This window comes from Pseudorasbora parva, chromosome 12 (genome assembly GCF_024679245.1).
Source record: "Pseudorasbora parva isolate DD20220531a chromosome 12, ASM2467924v1, whole genome shotgun sequence".
Classification (NCBI taxonomy): Eukaryota; Metazoa; Chordata; class Actinopteri; order Cypriniformes; family Gobionidae; genus Pseudorasbora; species Pseudorasbora parva.
Genome location: NC_090183.1, coordinates 33,485,195 through 33,501,050, shown reverse-complemented (window position 1 = coordinate 33,501,050; position 15,856 = coordinate 33,485,195). Strand labels below are relative to the sequence as shown.

At 37.0% G+C, this 15,856-nt stretch overlaps 1 protein-coding gene across 1 annotated transcript in view; it reads right to left on the bottom strand.

The window, feature by feature from the left end:
- chd1l (chromodomain helicase DNA binding protein 1-like) overlaps positions 1-15,856 on the bottom strand; it is a 17,434-nt gene extending 1,578 nt beyond the window's left edge. Inside the window, 25 exon segments of the mRNA XM_067459919.1 lie at positions 708-792; positions 905-1,105; positions 1,107-1,175; positions 1,698-1,806; positions 2,325-2,439; positions 2,530-2,600; positions 3,045-3,143; positions 4,407-4,603; positions 4,688-4,851; positions 6,025-6,170; positions 6,264-6,444; positions 6,608-6,761; positions 6,994-7,108; positions 8,278-8,388; positions 8,815-8,888; positions 10,339-10,435; positions 10,523-10,615; positions 10,705-10,860; positions 11,421-11,583; positions 11,744-11,825; positions 13,778-13,809; positions 13,924-14,038; positions 14,816-14,922; positions 15,024-15,136; positions 15,641-15,856. Of these exon segments, the coding sequence (XP_067316020.1) occupies positions 708-792; positions 905-1,105; positions 1,107-1,175; positions 1,698-1,806; positions 2,325-2,439; positions 2,530-2,600; positions 3,045-3,143; positions 4,407-4,603; positions 4,688-4,851; positions 6,025-6,170; positions 6,264-6,444; positions 6,608-6,761; positions 6,994-7,108; positions 8,278-8,388; positions 8,815-8,888; positions 10,339-10,435; positions 10,523-10,615; positions 10,705-10,860; positions 11,421-11,583; positions 11,744-11,825; positions 13,778-13,809; positions 13,924-14,038; positions 14,816-14,922; positions 15,024-15,136; positions 15,641-15,734 (2,943 nt within the window). The 5' untranslated portion in view covers positions 15,735-15,856.

The window sequence follows — 15,856 nt, the reverse complement described above, 5'->3', positions numbered from 1 at the left end:
GGGTTTGTCAAGAAAAATATTCATATTTAAACTTTTTAAAGTAAAGTATCTAGCTTTCACCAGACCGCCTTCCGTATTCAACTTATTAAGAAAGTGTAACGCCTCTCACACTTCCGCTACGTCCGACGTCATGCCAGTAATGCCTTTTCCGCAAGTTGAATACAGAAGGCTGTCCGCTGGAAGCAAGATATTTGACATTATTCTGTGTTAAATATGGATATTTTTCTTACACAAATGCATCGATTTGCTTCAGAAGGCCTTTATTTACCCCAGAGCCATATAGATTGCATTTATAATGGACTGATGCACTTTTTTGGGCTGCTATTCACTGCCCTGGATTAGCCAGGACATTTTTTTATTTATATCTTGATTATATTTGTCTGAAAGAAAGTTATGCACAACTAGGATGGCTTGAGGGTGAGTAAATCATGGAGTCATTTTCATTTTTGAGTGAACTATTGTGGTTAATGTGAAGAGCTGTGACATTTCCAAAACAAGTTAAAAGCGGTTGACCAATCACACAATGGTCCAGCTGACCATTTAGAACAACACACTGCGCTTTTTAGGAGAGTAATAGAAAAATGAGTTCTTAAAAATCAAGAATGAAACCTATTCTAATAGACCCCAAAACAAAATTAAAGACATTGAGAAATGGCATAATAAGTCCCCTTTTATACCTCTTTAAAAAAGTGTTATGATCGTACTACCTTTGCATGGACAGGGCTTTCTACCTCTCCGACGATATGAGTGACGTGTGAGCTCATGAGATCCTCTTCATCACCATCATATGTGCAAAAATATTAAGGAGTACACTATCAGTCTAGAGGTTAAACACATTTGTTCACAATTTTCCTATTGATGCATTGGAACATGTGGGTAATGGGGGGAAGTGAAAGGATATGTGATAAGGTAGCGGGTGAGCTTCTTCTTTTCTGTAGCAGCCATGTTGTAGAAGTAGACATGAACACCTCTCATGAAGTCAGCCAACCCTGGTGTGCCCTGATATTTATGTGATGTAGTGGAGATTTCTGGTGACTTTGTAAGAACTTTGTTGCTACCAAAGGGACTGGAGGAGTGTGGGGATCCTGCTGCGGATGCTGCAGGTTGATGGAGTAGCCATGCATGTGGTGGAAGACACTGTAGAAGAGTGTGAAGTGGCTCGCCTATAATAGTAACTGAAAAACAAGTCAAGGATAATTCCTGTTTCTAATGCTGATATCAAATCTATTACTTCTAAAGTAATTAGAGTATTAATTTAGGGGGCTTTCACACTTGGCACATTTGATGTGGTCTGAATTTGATTTTGATTGTTCCTGGTGCTCCCCATTGCATCTGGTTTTACACTCGCTTCTTTCTTTTCATTCTCTTGAACACCAGTACATGTGCGTTTATCTTACTTAGTTGCTTTAATATGCATGTATTGTAAAGCGCTCCACAGTTCCAGTGCAACCGAACTCAGACCACCTCCTAATAGGTATTTTTGTGTTCGGTACCATGGCACACCCTCCAGTTCACATGACAGCTGTCAAATGATCAATTTTTCATGCAAACCGTGCTGTTCTGAACTAAACTGCCGGTGTGAAAGCACTCTTAGAGTACAGATATTACATTCTGTTGATGTATCTAGTCAAATGTCAAAGTTATACAAATAACTTATGGTTCAGTTCATTGTTTTTAGTAGTTCTTGGGTAGGATACATAGATGTGGAGATGCCTTTGGTGGCCAGGTGTTTACGAATGAGTCTCTCGGTCCCGTACCAATTGAAGCCTTTAGTGGAGTGACCAATTCGAGGCAGATGGACACTTGCTATTGAAGATAAGAAAAGGTTTAATATCAGAGGTTAAATACATCATTCATCAAGATACGAGTAAAAAACACATTCATCAAGTGCAGGGTTGGCCAGCTCTAGCCCTCTGGATTCACTTTCCTCTGGAGTTTAGATCCAACTCTAATAAACACATATGATCAAGCTAATCAAGTTCTTCAGGATTAAGCTACAGGCAGGTGAGTTTAAACAGGTTTGGAGCTTAAAAAAAAAAGGACGTTTTTTTCTGAATCTCTTTTCTTGAGATACAGGAAAATGTATCTCAGTGGCTAGAGTTGCCTAGCCCTGATTTAGAGTTTTGAAATAAATCTACTTCTTTAGAAGTCCCATCAAACCTAAATAATACTAAAATGTGTGTGTAGTGAACTTGGAATTTAAAACAGGTTTGCAGCGCAGATGTGTAATTCAGTGGCAGCTGTAATAAAACACCATGACAGTAAGATATATAGCCTTGTCGTTGCAACTAGCTCAAAATTCATGAATAACGAGTCCTGAGTACCCTTCTTTTGTTTGGCATCTCTGTAGATCTTCTTGAGGCCCTCATCCAAGGCAGAGAGCCGAATGCCTGACAACTTGTTGGCTTTATCCCTCTGCTGGGCAACTATGAGTGCCAGCTAGAGAGACAGGAGGCATAAAATGATTAAATGAATGATTAAAAATAATTAAAAGCAGTAGATTAAAGACAAAACAGCTTGCTGACTTACGTAGTCTCTTCCACTGAGCCTCGACTGTTTGTCATCAATAGGAAAAAGCAGAACATTCCCAAGTTCTAAGTCTGCAACCCAAAATGATCACTTTATTTTTACAGCTCTGGAAAAAATACCGCTGAGACCAAAAAAAAAAAAAGAGACCGCTGTATATCTTCTGCTCATTGCACTTAAATTTCGACCCAATCAGTCATGGGACGTTACAATATGTGTTGAGTAAGCTGTCAATTCTAATATTTTGTATTTATTGTATTGGTCAATATTCAATATAAAAATATCTATGATGCTGTCTGATATTGGATATTGAATTGTGAAAATAATTGTATTTCAAATAAATGCTGTTCCGTTAAACTTTCTAATCATCAAAGAATAAAAAAAGACAAAAATCAATTCTGACAGTTTTATCTAGAAAATCAGCTTGCAAGCAACCTTAGTATCCTGTATCCAGGCAATCAGTATTTATTATTTGTAAGGAATTAGACCTGTCTCAGCAAACTGGAAAAGTTTGTCACCTTTCATGTCGCCAGCCAACTCGTACTGCTTCCTCGGCTCATCTGATCTGAGCTCCAGTGCGGAGAACAATCCTCCTCTGCCCCAGTGTCCAGAGTCGTCTACACCAAACACACATCATATCATGCCATATGTTAAAGGGGTACTTCATCACTAGCAAAATGGGCTTTCAATAAAACTTGGCTGCCTATACAGTAGAAATAGCCTGGATGCCATCCGAATTCAGAATCTCCAGAAAAATTGGTGTTTGGGGGTAAAATGTGTTATTTTGGCAAAGGTTGCCTGCTAAAATTTGACTAATTCCTGAGTCTATATATCCAGGGTGCGAACTACGGGGGAGCTAGGGGGAGCTCGGCTCCCCTAAATAAGACATGGGCTCCCCTGAAAACGTGATTTGTGAAATTTTTGGGGGGTCTCACAAAATATTGACACTGTGTTATTTTGAGGTGCAATTTCAGTTTTGTGTAATGTAATCAACGTGGATTATTATTTGTAAAATTGCTAAAAATATATAATTAATTCATGCATGACGGCGACTTAAATCTAATTCACTTCAATAAAGATAACTATACATGCTGTTCTTGTCATGACCATCAAGGTGTGGTGGCGCTGCGGTGAAAATTCCACTCATGTTAGTTTTTTTCTACGAATCTTTGCGTTGACATGTACTAAACTGTTCAGCACATGTCAACGCAAAGATCCGTCGAAAAAAACAAACGAATATCCACTTCTTGATCTTGGATTTCTGGACGAACAGCAAAGGAAGCTGACCCCAGGCCTCTGTGGTCGATTCTGTGTTAAGGCATGTTATTCCCAATTATCTGTTGTGGCTGGTTTGATATAGGTATGTGTGACTATCGATGTCTTAAGCCTAGTTGAACGGAGGAATTATGGTATTCTTCTGTAGCCTGACGAGTAACTTTAACCGTTGTTCATGTGAACTCAAAGACAGCCGGATGCTTTGTTTATAGACTATTTGTGGGTGGCTTTTTGACCTATCAATTCGTGTTTTTTTTCCCTTTATTAAAATCAAAGATGTTCTTCAATGAGTGTATATTAAGAGCAGGGACACGTTTGTGTGCATTTTATTTTGTGATTTCACCGGAAAGAATAGAGTCTCTCTCCGCAATGGCATTAAGTGATATATTGACACGCTCGTCTGTGTGTGAAGGAATATACAAGTCCTCGCACGCAGAACCTTTTACTGTATATGCGCGCAACATATACTGTATATGCCAAGGCTAATCCCACCAGTCAAAGTCAAATGTGGAATAATCAATATGTTGACAGCAGTCTTCTGTCAGTGAGATGTTTCTGTTATAGGCCAACTTGGCAACCCCGTTAAGGTTTTAATAGAGACATACCAACACAGTGCACAATGATGACATCTTCTTGATCAGCCTGAGGGCGAGTTACATCACCCAACACATAGTGAATGCCTGTGTGATCTGAATCAGTGGAGCTCCAACTGATATCATCCTCCTCATCCATTTCTTCACCCTCACTGTCAACACTTGGCAAGCACATCGAACTGTAGCCACACGAGTCCCACCATGCCATCCTGCCATTGAAAAACAAAGATTTACATACAATTTCCAAGCTAAAATTTTACTGGTCAAAAATGTGAATGCCACAATTTGTTTACTTCTTCTTGTAATTTAGTTCTTCCTGTTGCTTTTTCCTTTCTTCCTGTAGCTTTGCCCTCTTTGCAGCAGCTTCTTGTCTCTTCTGACGTCTCTGTTCTAACTCTGATTCTGTAAGAGGTCTCTTCTTCCTCCCTTGGTCTATCAAGGGTCCAGCCAGGGACACCTGATAAGCAGTGACAGACATATGTTTTGGTTAAATTTAAGTCAATGAATATTTTATATTATATATATATATATATATATATATATATATATATATATATATATATATATATATATATATATATATATATATATATATATATATATATATATATATATATATATATATATAAATCTAAAATACTGTCACTTTTGATTAATGTAACATGTCCTTGGTTGAATAAAAATTTTAAAAAAAGGAAAAAGAAAATACTGACCCAAATTATTTAATTTAAAGGGGTCCTATAATGCCCCTTTTTACAAGATGTAAAAAGTCTCTGATGTCCTCAGAGTGTGTATATGACGTTTTAGCTCAAAATATTCCACAGATATTTTTAATAGCATTTTAAAATTTCACTTTTTGAGTGAGCAAAAACGTTTGTGTGTGTGTTCCTTTAAATGCAAATGAGCTGCTACATCCCCTTTCAAGAAAACAGTGGAGCTTTAAGAGCTTGTGTTATCAGCTCAGATTACGCAAACTGTCCAGCCTTTTATGTTCAAACCGGAGTCGGACAATGATAGAGAGAAATGACAATATGTAGAATGCAACAGGAAGTTTCTGAATGGGTAGTTGATGAATTTATGTAGCTGATGTGGAGTTAACTATCTTCAAGTAATTGATTAGCATATTCTGTCATGATAATCTATAAAATCGCTCATGTAGGAACTGTTTTAAGATTCCTCCAGAGCCAGAGAATATATGCTGCATGAAGATAGAACAGGTATAGTTTAGTTTAATTACAGTTTTAACGTATGGTGTCATATCACTTTTATGACATATTGCATTTGTGTTACGTACTGCATTGCAATAAATGTGAAAAGACGGGTGTGACGGCTTGAGCAGACTTCCAAATGTGCTTGACTACAACATCTCTTCCTCTTCTCTAAAGCAGCCCAACATGGCCTTACCCCCTTTGTTGTGTGTTCCTGGGGGCAGGGTTTATGTGAATTTTAGGTTTAGTGATGTCACTAACCCACTAACCCGTAAATAAGCTTGTTGTAGTCCCTACCAGCTGTTTGTTGTAGTACTTAAAAAGTGATTTCTTTATAAGAAAATATCTCTCTTTGCGTTTATGCTCAAATAGCAACATTACACACTAAATAAAAATCATAATCAAGCACCAAATAAATTTACCCCAGCTTTGTTACGAAGTACGCGGCCCTTCTTTCCAGCATCCTCTAGATCAGGTAACTGCTTCTGAAGTAATAGTTCAAAGGTCTTCTCATCCTCTACACTGGGGTCTTTAGAGTAGTCCTTTCCCTCAAAGTAGTACATGTGGTCTTGAGGTCAGGAAACACATTAACAGTTCATTTCATTCTCATTTTCAAGTGCCAGTTATAACAAGATTACTGAAAAAAAACTAAGTGTTGTACTTTGACCCTCCATGCCCTCATCTTCCTCTTTATCGCTCTCATTAAGTTTGACACGCTCTTCATCCGTAAGCCATCGCCCATCTTGAGACTGCCCAAGGATCATCCTGATGTCCACATCTTGGATAGAGCTCTCCTCTGACGACAGCAGTTTATCCACACCAAACTTCAGGATCTCACTCAACTAGATTAGTGGGGATATAAAAGACAGCGTACTCAAAAACTGTTAATGTGTGCAGTTTCACAATAAGCGAAACCACAAGTGCACAAAAGATATGTACCAGGAAGCAGTGCACAGAAATGAGCTTAAGAGATAAGATGAGGAGTAAGAGGACGTGTGTCTCTACCTGAAGACCTGAAGTTGCGGCTTGAGCCTGGTCCAGTAGAGAAAAACGCCCCTCCTCAATCACTGTGTCTGTGAGACGTAGTTTAGACACAGCACGGGAATATATGATCTCTTCTACACTATCTCTACCGAGGAGCCGGATCACTTTAACAGGCCTGCACACAATGAAAAGATGAGAATCGATCTACATGGTCAAGCAAAGTGCTCTTAACAGGGGACATTTAAAGCATGTTCAAACAGGACAATTAAAATGTCAATTACATTTTGGTCTGGTCCTCAAACAAAACCATTACATGGACCACTTTTGTGGCACTTATTTATTTTTTATTCATGACACATCAAAACTAGCTGGAAAAACACAGAATATGTGCTTTGCCAGTGGAGTACCTTGTTTGGCCAATCCTGTGGGCTCTGGCTGCTGCTTGTAGGTCATTCTGTGGGTTGAAATCACTGTCCACAAATATTACAGTATCTGCTGCTGTTAGGTTCATTCCAACCCCTCCTAAAAACATGAAACAAAGGTGCTTGACAGTCAGCAAATACAAGTGCGCAGTTCAAAGGGGCTCGGAAATATTTTTAAAGTATTTGAACGTATCATGCTCACTTTGTTTGTTTGATTCGAAATACAGTAAAACAACAAAATTGTGCAATATTATAACAATTTAAATAACTGTTTGAATACATTTTTAAATGCAATTTATTTATATGATGGCAAAAACCAAATTTTTACTCATTACTCCAGTCTTCATTGTCACATTGCAATATGCCGATTTGGTGCTCAAAAGTGTTATTTTAGTATCATTGAAATACTATTATAGTTTGTATTAATATTTTGAGTTAGTTTTTATTTTTATTTTCAATTTATTTAAAAGGTTCAGATATTTTGTAAGACGTATTATTAATGTCTATATATATATATATATATATATATATATATATATATATATATATATATATATATATATATATATATATATATATATATATATATATATATATATATCTTTTTTCTTTATTAATTTAGTTTTAGTTTCTGTAAACTATAATAACCCTGGTGCTCAGGTAACAGTATTATAGTCACAGCTGAAAACAGTTGTACTGCTTTATATTTTTGTGGAAAGCATGATTCTTTGAGGATTTTATATGATCAATATAAAGTTCAAAAGAATAGCAATTATTTGGATAGAAATCTTTTGTAACATTATAAATAAATATAATAAATACATAAATATAAATATAATGTTACATTTGATAAATGTAATCCATCCTTGCTCAATAAAAGTATTAAATGCAGGTGAATTGTAGTGTGTATACTGCAAAGAGTTCAAATAAAATTATAGAGTGGAAGTGAGGCTGTAATTATAATATGAGCAGCTCTAAAAAAAAAAAAAAACTAAAACAGCCTAAGATGAACAATCTCTCTTTAAATAACCACCATCTCATACAGAGACACAGTTGCAATGCATATTCTCAATAATTATGCATTATATTTTGTCACGATTTTCGGTTTTCAATTACTGGTGTCTGTCTAAAAGATGCAAATAAGATTTTAATATGGCCAATTTTGCAACCTTGAATGGTATTCATATAATACTTTAAATATTATATGAAGTAACTAATACAAAAATGGAGTGTGAATTTCAGATTGGTTTTTCCAGACTGTGAACTCACCAGCTTTGGTGCTAAGGAGGAATATAAAAACATCTTTGGTGCTGAAGTTTTTAATAGCTAGGTTACGTTCCTCTCCCCGTACTGAGCCATCCAAACGCTCATAACTGTAACCTGCAGAGAAGTAGGAGGGACCAATCAGAGCTGGCAGTTACACGGCCGGTAGCACATTAACACACACGCAACAGCAAACACAGGATGTGATGCTAAACCCACATTAACTGCTCTAGATAAGAGGGCCAGATTACTAGGAGAACATGTAGGGTATGGTTACATAAATGTTCCAGATTGAGAAGAAACACAAAGCTAATACAACTTTTTTTTAAATGAAAGTCTTGAGCGAGCACATTGTGGTAAAATTACATTGTTTGTGATTTCACTTTCATTTCATCATTTAAAGTTTTTTTTTGTTTTTTTGCTTGAGTATATAAAAAAAGAAAAAGTAAGCAGTAAGCACTTTGATCTGTCATGCACATTGTGAGACCACAGGTTAATAAGTAAAGGTGAAGGCTCTGACAGACCCAAAGTGTGTCTTAGTACCTCTGTACTCCAAGTAATCTTGCAGAATATCCAGCATCCTGGTCATTTGAGAGAACAGAAGAACATGATGGCCCCTGAAAATGGTGACAAACACATCTGTTTTATATCACCAAATTAATAAAACACATTAAAAGCTATACAAATGTAACGTCTGCCCCTAGGGTAACTTAATAAAAATGAATACAATTATTTTTTAAATATGGTTCAAGGCACTGGCATACACATGGATACAGGACATCTTATCAAAGTGGATGGATTTTTTTTAAGGTTTGCCGTTTTGGATGAACCAACATTTTTCTTATACGTTGTGACAGCGTGAAACCACCCACAGTCTGAGCTACTTTTCACAGTGTACGGATATGATGTGACACATGGGTGAATTACATACACCGATCAGGCATAACATTATGACCACTAACAGGTGAAGTGAATAGCACTGATTATCTCTTCATCATGGCCCCTGTTAGTGGGTGGGATATATTAGCCAACAAGTGAACATTTTGTCTTCAAAGTTGATGAGATAGAAGCAGGAAAAATGGGCAGTCTCCAAAACTGCAGCTTTTGTGGGGTGTTCTCAGTTTGCAGTGATCAGGATCTATCAAAAGTGGTCCAAGGAAGGAATAGTGGTGAAACGGTGACAGGGTCATGGGCGGCCAAGGCTCATTGATGAACGTGGGGAGTGAAGGTTGGCCCGTGTGGTCCAATCAAACAGATGAGCTACTGTAGCTCAAATTGCTCAAGAAGTTAATGTTGGTCAGAGTGCCCATGTTGACCCTTGTTCACCACCGAAAGCACCAAAAGTGGGCACTTGACCATCAGAACTGGACCACGGAGCAATGGGAGAAGGTGGCCTGGTCTATGTTTTCTTTTACATTACGTGGATGGCCGTGTGCGTTGCTTAACTGGGGAACACCAGGATGCACTATGGGTAGAAGGGAAGCTGGCAGAGGCAGTGTGATGCTGTGAAACCTTGGGTCTTGCCATCCATGTGGATGTTACTTTGACACGTAACCCTACCTAAGCATTTTTGCAGACCAAGTATACCCTTTCACGGAAACGGTATTCCCTGGTGGCTGTGACCTCTTTCAGCAGGGTAATGTGCCTGCCACAAAGCAAACATAGTTCAGGAATGGTTTGAGGAGAACAACAACGAGTTTGAGATGTTGACTTGGCCTCCAAATTCCCCAGATACCAATCCAATCGAGCATTTGTGGGATAGGGTGAACAAACAAGTCTGATCCATGGAGGCCCCATCTCGCAACAAGCAGGACTTTAAGGATCTGCTGACATCTTGGTGTCAGATACCTCAGAAAGGTTAAAATATTAAATGCTATTATATGATGCTTAAACAGTTTGGAAGGTATTTTACATTGCTGTAGGCCAAATATGACTAAAAGAAGCCAAGTGTAATTCAGAAAGTGAAACTTCAGTTTCATGATCAATTGATTGTGGTAACAATCTCAATATCTATCTATATACCAGTTACATTGAAAGGAAGCTAGACTTTTGGTAAACAAGACAAACCCCTCCTGAAGATACGCCAGCATTGTGTCCAACAGAGAGAGCTTTCCACTGGCCTCAACTAAATGTTCCCCCATCTCAAACGGTTCTGGTTCCACACCTTACGTGGAAATAGTGCAGAATAAAGACAATTAGATAAATAAATATGCTTACCATGGAAAATCATAGAAAGTGGTAAAGTGATTACCATCAAACAAGTACGGATGGTCCACACATTTCCTGAGCTGCATTAAAACATTCAGAAGTCTGGTCTTAGTGCTTTGATCTGTCCTAAAGGCATCTGAAAATATTAAGCAGAGAATGAACACATCCTTTTGTTGCTAAAGTATTACATTTTGTTTGTTGTGAAATTATCTATGACAGCCTTACCAAGGTCTCTCATCAGAATGGCTTTATAGTATCTCTTCTGAAGAGCAGACAACCCATGAAAAACCACAAGTTCAGTCTTCTTGGGCAGTTCGGCTGCCACTTCGGCTTTAACTCTGCGTAGCAAAAAAGGCTGGAGCACTCGATGAAGCTCATCGGCTGCAGACAAGAACAACCATGTTACAAACTCCCTGACAAGGTCATCTGAGTACAAATATGAGAATTTATGATCTTTATCCTCTGATAGCCTGGGGCAAATCAAGTAGACATTATCTATTCTGACATCTTTTTTATGCTCCGCCATATTTATGGGTTATTTTCTGAAGTAGTTAGTTTGGCACCAGATGTGTCCAATCAGATCCGTCACTTAGAACAGCTTTATCTGTGCTCTTGTGAGAAGCAGAACAAAATTATTTAAGTTTGTAAATTTTGCAGGTACAGTCATGTCACAGTAATTTTCACTATAAACAGCAATTAAAAGCTATTTAAAAAAACATGACTGTTTAAATAAAGCCCTGAAGGTCAATGATGGTATGTACATTAGATATTTAACATTTGCTTAAGCCAACAACCATCATGAAACAGAAGTTGCGATAGTCTTTGTCCTGAATGAAACAGCTTCAGAAAATAGAAAAAAAAAAAAAATGGAGGGATGGCCTGATTTTGTTCATATAGAATTGATTTTCAAACTGAAACCATGAAAGTTGGTGATGCCATACCAAGGACAGGTTGAGTCTGTACGTCTGCATAGGCACTAACAAAGTCCTCAACGGCTTCAGGGAGAAACAGACTGGGCTGGATGAAGGTGAGGAGGGAATACACTTCTTGCAAGTTATTCTGAATGGGAGTGCCTGTCAACAGCACTCGAAAACCCACTGTAAACTGAGAAAAATCAAATGGCAGATGGCAGTTAATACCAGGGGAAAGCTGAAAAATTGACAGGCAGGGCTAGGTTTATCATCAAGGGTTTTAAAAATTGACAGTGACAATAAAAACAATCAAACCAATAAAGCATGTCCATATTAAAATGCAATTGTGGAACCTCTTTGAGAGTTTGGTGCAGTAATGATTCCTGGTTCTTAAGCCGGTGAGCCTCATCGACAACTAAAATCTTCCATTTCCAGCTGTGGGAAAAAAGTGGAGTGGTACATACGAATATGAATCGAAATATGCAGTCACTGTTCTAATATGCAGTTCACGTTATGGGCAATAACTGATAAATATAAAACAATCTACAGTTATGTCTTAATAAATAAAAATGAACTTCAAAAATATTAACTTTAAAGCCACAATGTCTTTTTTTGCCGCGCGAGGTCGCTTAATCAAAAGTGTAGCTTGATGACGCCTTGATTTTGCAGAGCTTTTATTAAGCCACATGTGACCGCTTTCACTTCTTCCGCTCATGCACGTGGGTTAACGCAGCGCTGTTTTATCATATTAGATACATTGTGTTGAAAGTTATGTTGTAATGCTACTCTAAGCGTTGTACACACTGCAGTAAGGTAGATCAATATTAGGCATGGTAAAACATAGTACTCACAGTAAATCAAGAGAACGAGATTTACTGCTTTAATTTACTATGCGTTTTATTTGACAGGTGAACAGCTGTTTCCGAAACTGTTTTGCTCACCTAATAAAACATGGTTACTACAAAATAAAATCGAGGGTAAGGCAGGTATGATGTCATTGATAAGTGACGCAGGGACATGGTCCTTGTCCCGTTAAAATTACTTATTTCTCTGGATTTAAACAATCCTGAAAACAATTGAGATAATGTGGACACAAGTCAACAAAATTAATTTTAAAAAATTCTAGTGGTTTCTAAATATTTGAATCAAAAATCTTACATTATATGCCTTTAAAGGTAATTTTGAACATAAAAAAGGGCAAATGAGCATGAAGAAATAAATATTTAATAATTAAAAAAAAAAAAACAATACATCTCCAATTATCGCTGATAATGAAATGGAAAAAAGAAAAAGGTTTAATATCACCAAATAATCAATATGGGCCCGGATTCACAGACAAGCCTTAGATTAAGCTCAGAAGTAGGCCATAGTTAAATGAGGACATTTAAGTAGCTTTTATCTGTTATTTACTGTGCCTTACAAACATGCATTACTGTGTATCTTGAGACAAAACAATGACATGTCTAGTTGCTTTCCGTTAAAACAGCTCAAACATCCACGGGACGTTCACCCATTTTTTGGTAACTTAGTTCACCCAAAAATGAAATTTATGCCATTAATGACTCACCCTAATATTGTTTCACACCCGTAAGACCTCCGTTCATCTTAGGAACACAGTTTAAGATATTTTATATTTAGTCTGAGAGCGTAGGCACACTATACTGTCCATGTCCAGAAAAAATAATAAAAACATCCTCAAAGTAGTCAATATGTGACATCAGTTAGTTAATTAGAATCTCTTGAAGCATCAAAAATACATTTGGGTTCAAAAAAAGCAAAAATTCAGCATTGTCTCCTCTTCCACGTTTGTTTTTAAACCTCAAATAAAGATTCAAACGGTCATGAATCAGCGGATTTATTCATAATTTGGATCGCGTTAAACTGCCAAACTGCTGAAATCAAGTGACATTGGCGGTCTGAATCATAAATCAATACACTGATTCATGATCGTTTGAATCTTTATTTGAGGTTTGAAAACAAACGCGGAAAAGAAGACAATGCTGAATAAAGTCGTAGTTTTTGTTATTTTTGGACCAAAATGTATTTTCGATTTAACTATTTCCGAATTAACTAACTGATTTCTCATATGACTACTTTGATGATGTTTTTATTTTCTTTCTGGACATGGACAGTTACATACGCTGTTGGACTAAATAGTAAATATTTTAAACTGTGTTCTGAAGATGAACGGAGGTCTTACGGGTGTGGAACAACATTAGGGTGAGTCATGACATCAATTTCATTTTTGGGTGAACTAACACTTTAAGCCTTGTCTGTGAAACTAGGCAATATTGTATTAATATTGTCATTTAATTACATCTCTGTGTAGCAGAACTGTGTCATTTATATAAAGTTTCATAATATATCTGTTCACCAACGTAGATTACCTTTTCAGGAATCTGGCATCCTTGAGGCACATCTATTAAATACAATAGAGAAATATTTCACATTTTAAAAAAAGTGCAAATACTTTGAAAACAACTATTTGAATGTAGTTACCATGGATGTATCCTCTGAAAACAGGTGCACTAACCTCATAGGTGGTGAGAAGAATATGGAAGTGTTTGCCATTTTTGAGCTCTTCCTGGAGTTCTGCCCTTCTCTCTTTATCCCCAGTGTAACAGAGCACGGAAAGACTGGGACAGAAGCTTAAAAATGGAAAATAAGAGAACCTTAACTAATCTTTCATGTGAAGTTGAAGCTTATATTGCCTTCAAGGTATAGTTCATATGCTACTGTCTCCATCTAGTGACAGTGTCAACATACTGTCTTTTAGGTCAAATCAGTTCATGCTAGATTATTCAGTCATTCATAAAGTGGAATATAGTTTCTCAGTCCTGTAAAAGTAACAAATCAAGATTACATCATGAAATGTAAGTTGACATAGTATTTTTTTTTAATAGAGTGGCGCAGATATGACGTTACTTTTAATGCCAAAAAGTAGTTCGCATTTTAACACTTCCGGTTGCCTCGTCCAAAAGTCAATGTTTTTAAAAAAAGGGGGGGATTTTGATTAAATGGCTGAAATAAGGTCTGTGGTAAAGACAAGCTCAAAACACTTTCACGTTTTGCTCTACAACATCAATATTACCTTACACGTGATTTTTTAAAAGCCTTAAAAAGCCTTCTTTTTGATTTTGTCTATTGGAAATTGATTGAATGGTTGGATCATTGTGGTTTGAGGTTGGTTTGATCTCATGTGAGTGACAGGTTGAAACTCATTATCAATGATGTCATTGCAGTACTGAGGGGAAGTTATTTTGATTAAAGATTGCAAGGACACATGAACATGATATACACAGATAAACAATTTATAATAAATACTGCGAAATTCTACAACAAACAAGAAGTGTCCATTTTTATTCCACACATTGACTTTTATACACTGACCACACAAGTCTGATCTATATACCAGCATTCCTTACCGCTCCAACTCTTGTCTCCAGTTCTCCAAAACTGATAAGGGACAAAGCACAAGGAATGGTCCGTTCATCTTAAGGCATCCTCGAGCATATGCCAGCAAAGAGATGGTCTACAGCAGAGGATGACATCTCACTTATCTGACATCTTGGAACAAATCATTGACTTAAAAGCAAGCAATATAAGCATTGTCAAACCCATCACATTACTAACCTGACAAGTCTTGCCCAGACCCATCTCATCACCAAGGATGCAGCCCTGCTGGTTCTTCATGCACTGTGACAGCCACCTCACTCCATCTACCTGATAAGACCTCAGATGAATTGCTGTAAGAAAGAGCGGAGATAAAGTATTGTAGTGCTGTTTGTAAGAAACCTTAGATTTAGAAAATGCCAAACCAGAAAATGGACATTCAAAGCCTTTCTTACTAGTCATATTAACGTACCACATGACAAGCCAACCATGCCCAAAAATGTTGTGCGATTCAATGGATGCTTAAAGTTTCCGTAAATGGCGTCAGGAATAAATGAAATTTAAGTAATAAATAGTACCATTGATTGGAATTAAATTATGTGTTGGAAATAGTCAAGTATTCAGGTTCAAGTGTGCTCAATGATTTGCATACTATCTAGGCATCCTACTGAAATAAGCAGCTTAGGTTGAGACACGGCCACTCCATTTAAATCTCCATAAAAGAAAGAAGCTTTTTTTTATTATTACACGTCGTATGTGCAATATTTTCATGCAAAAATGAAAAAAATAGCCACATAAATACTTGTCTGTAATTATTATAAACATATTAGAAGCTATCCATTCACACTTAACGTTACCTCCTAGTCCCCATTTTTTCAAGTCACTCTCCTTTAGTTCCGATTTGTCCTTTTCTGGTATGTTGCTCCGGACTGCTTTTAGAAATATTGACATTGTTGTGGTTTAATTAAGTTTAATTTAAGCCCTCTATAATTTTCCACACTTTATTCAGTCGAATATTAAAGTTATAGTAGGTTGCGCGCTCCAGAGGAGTTTGACGTGAATTTCGGCATTAC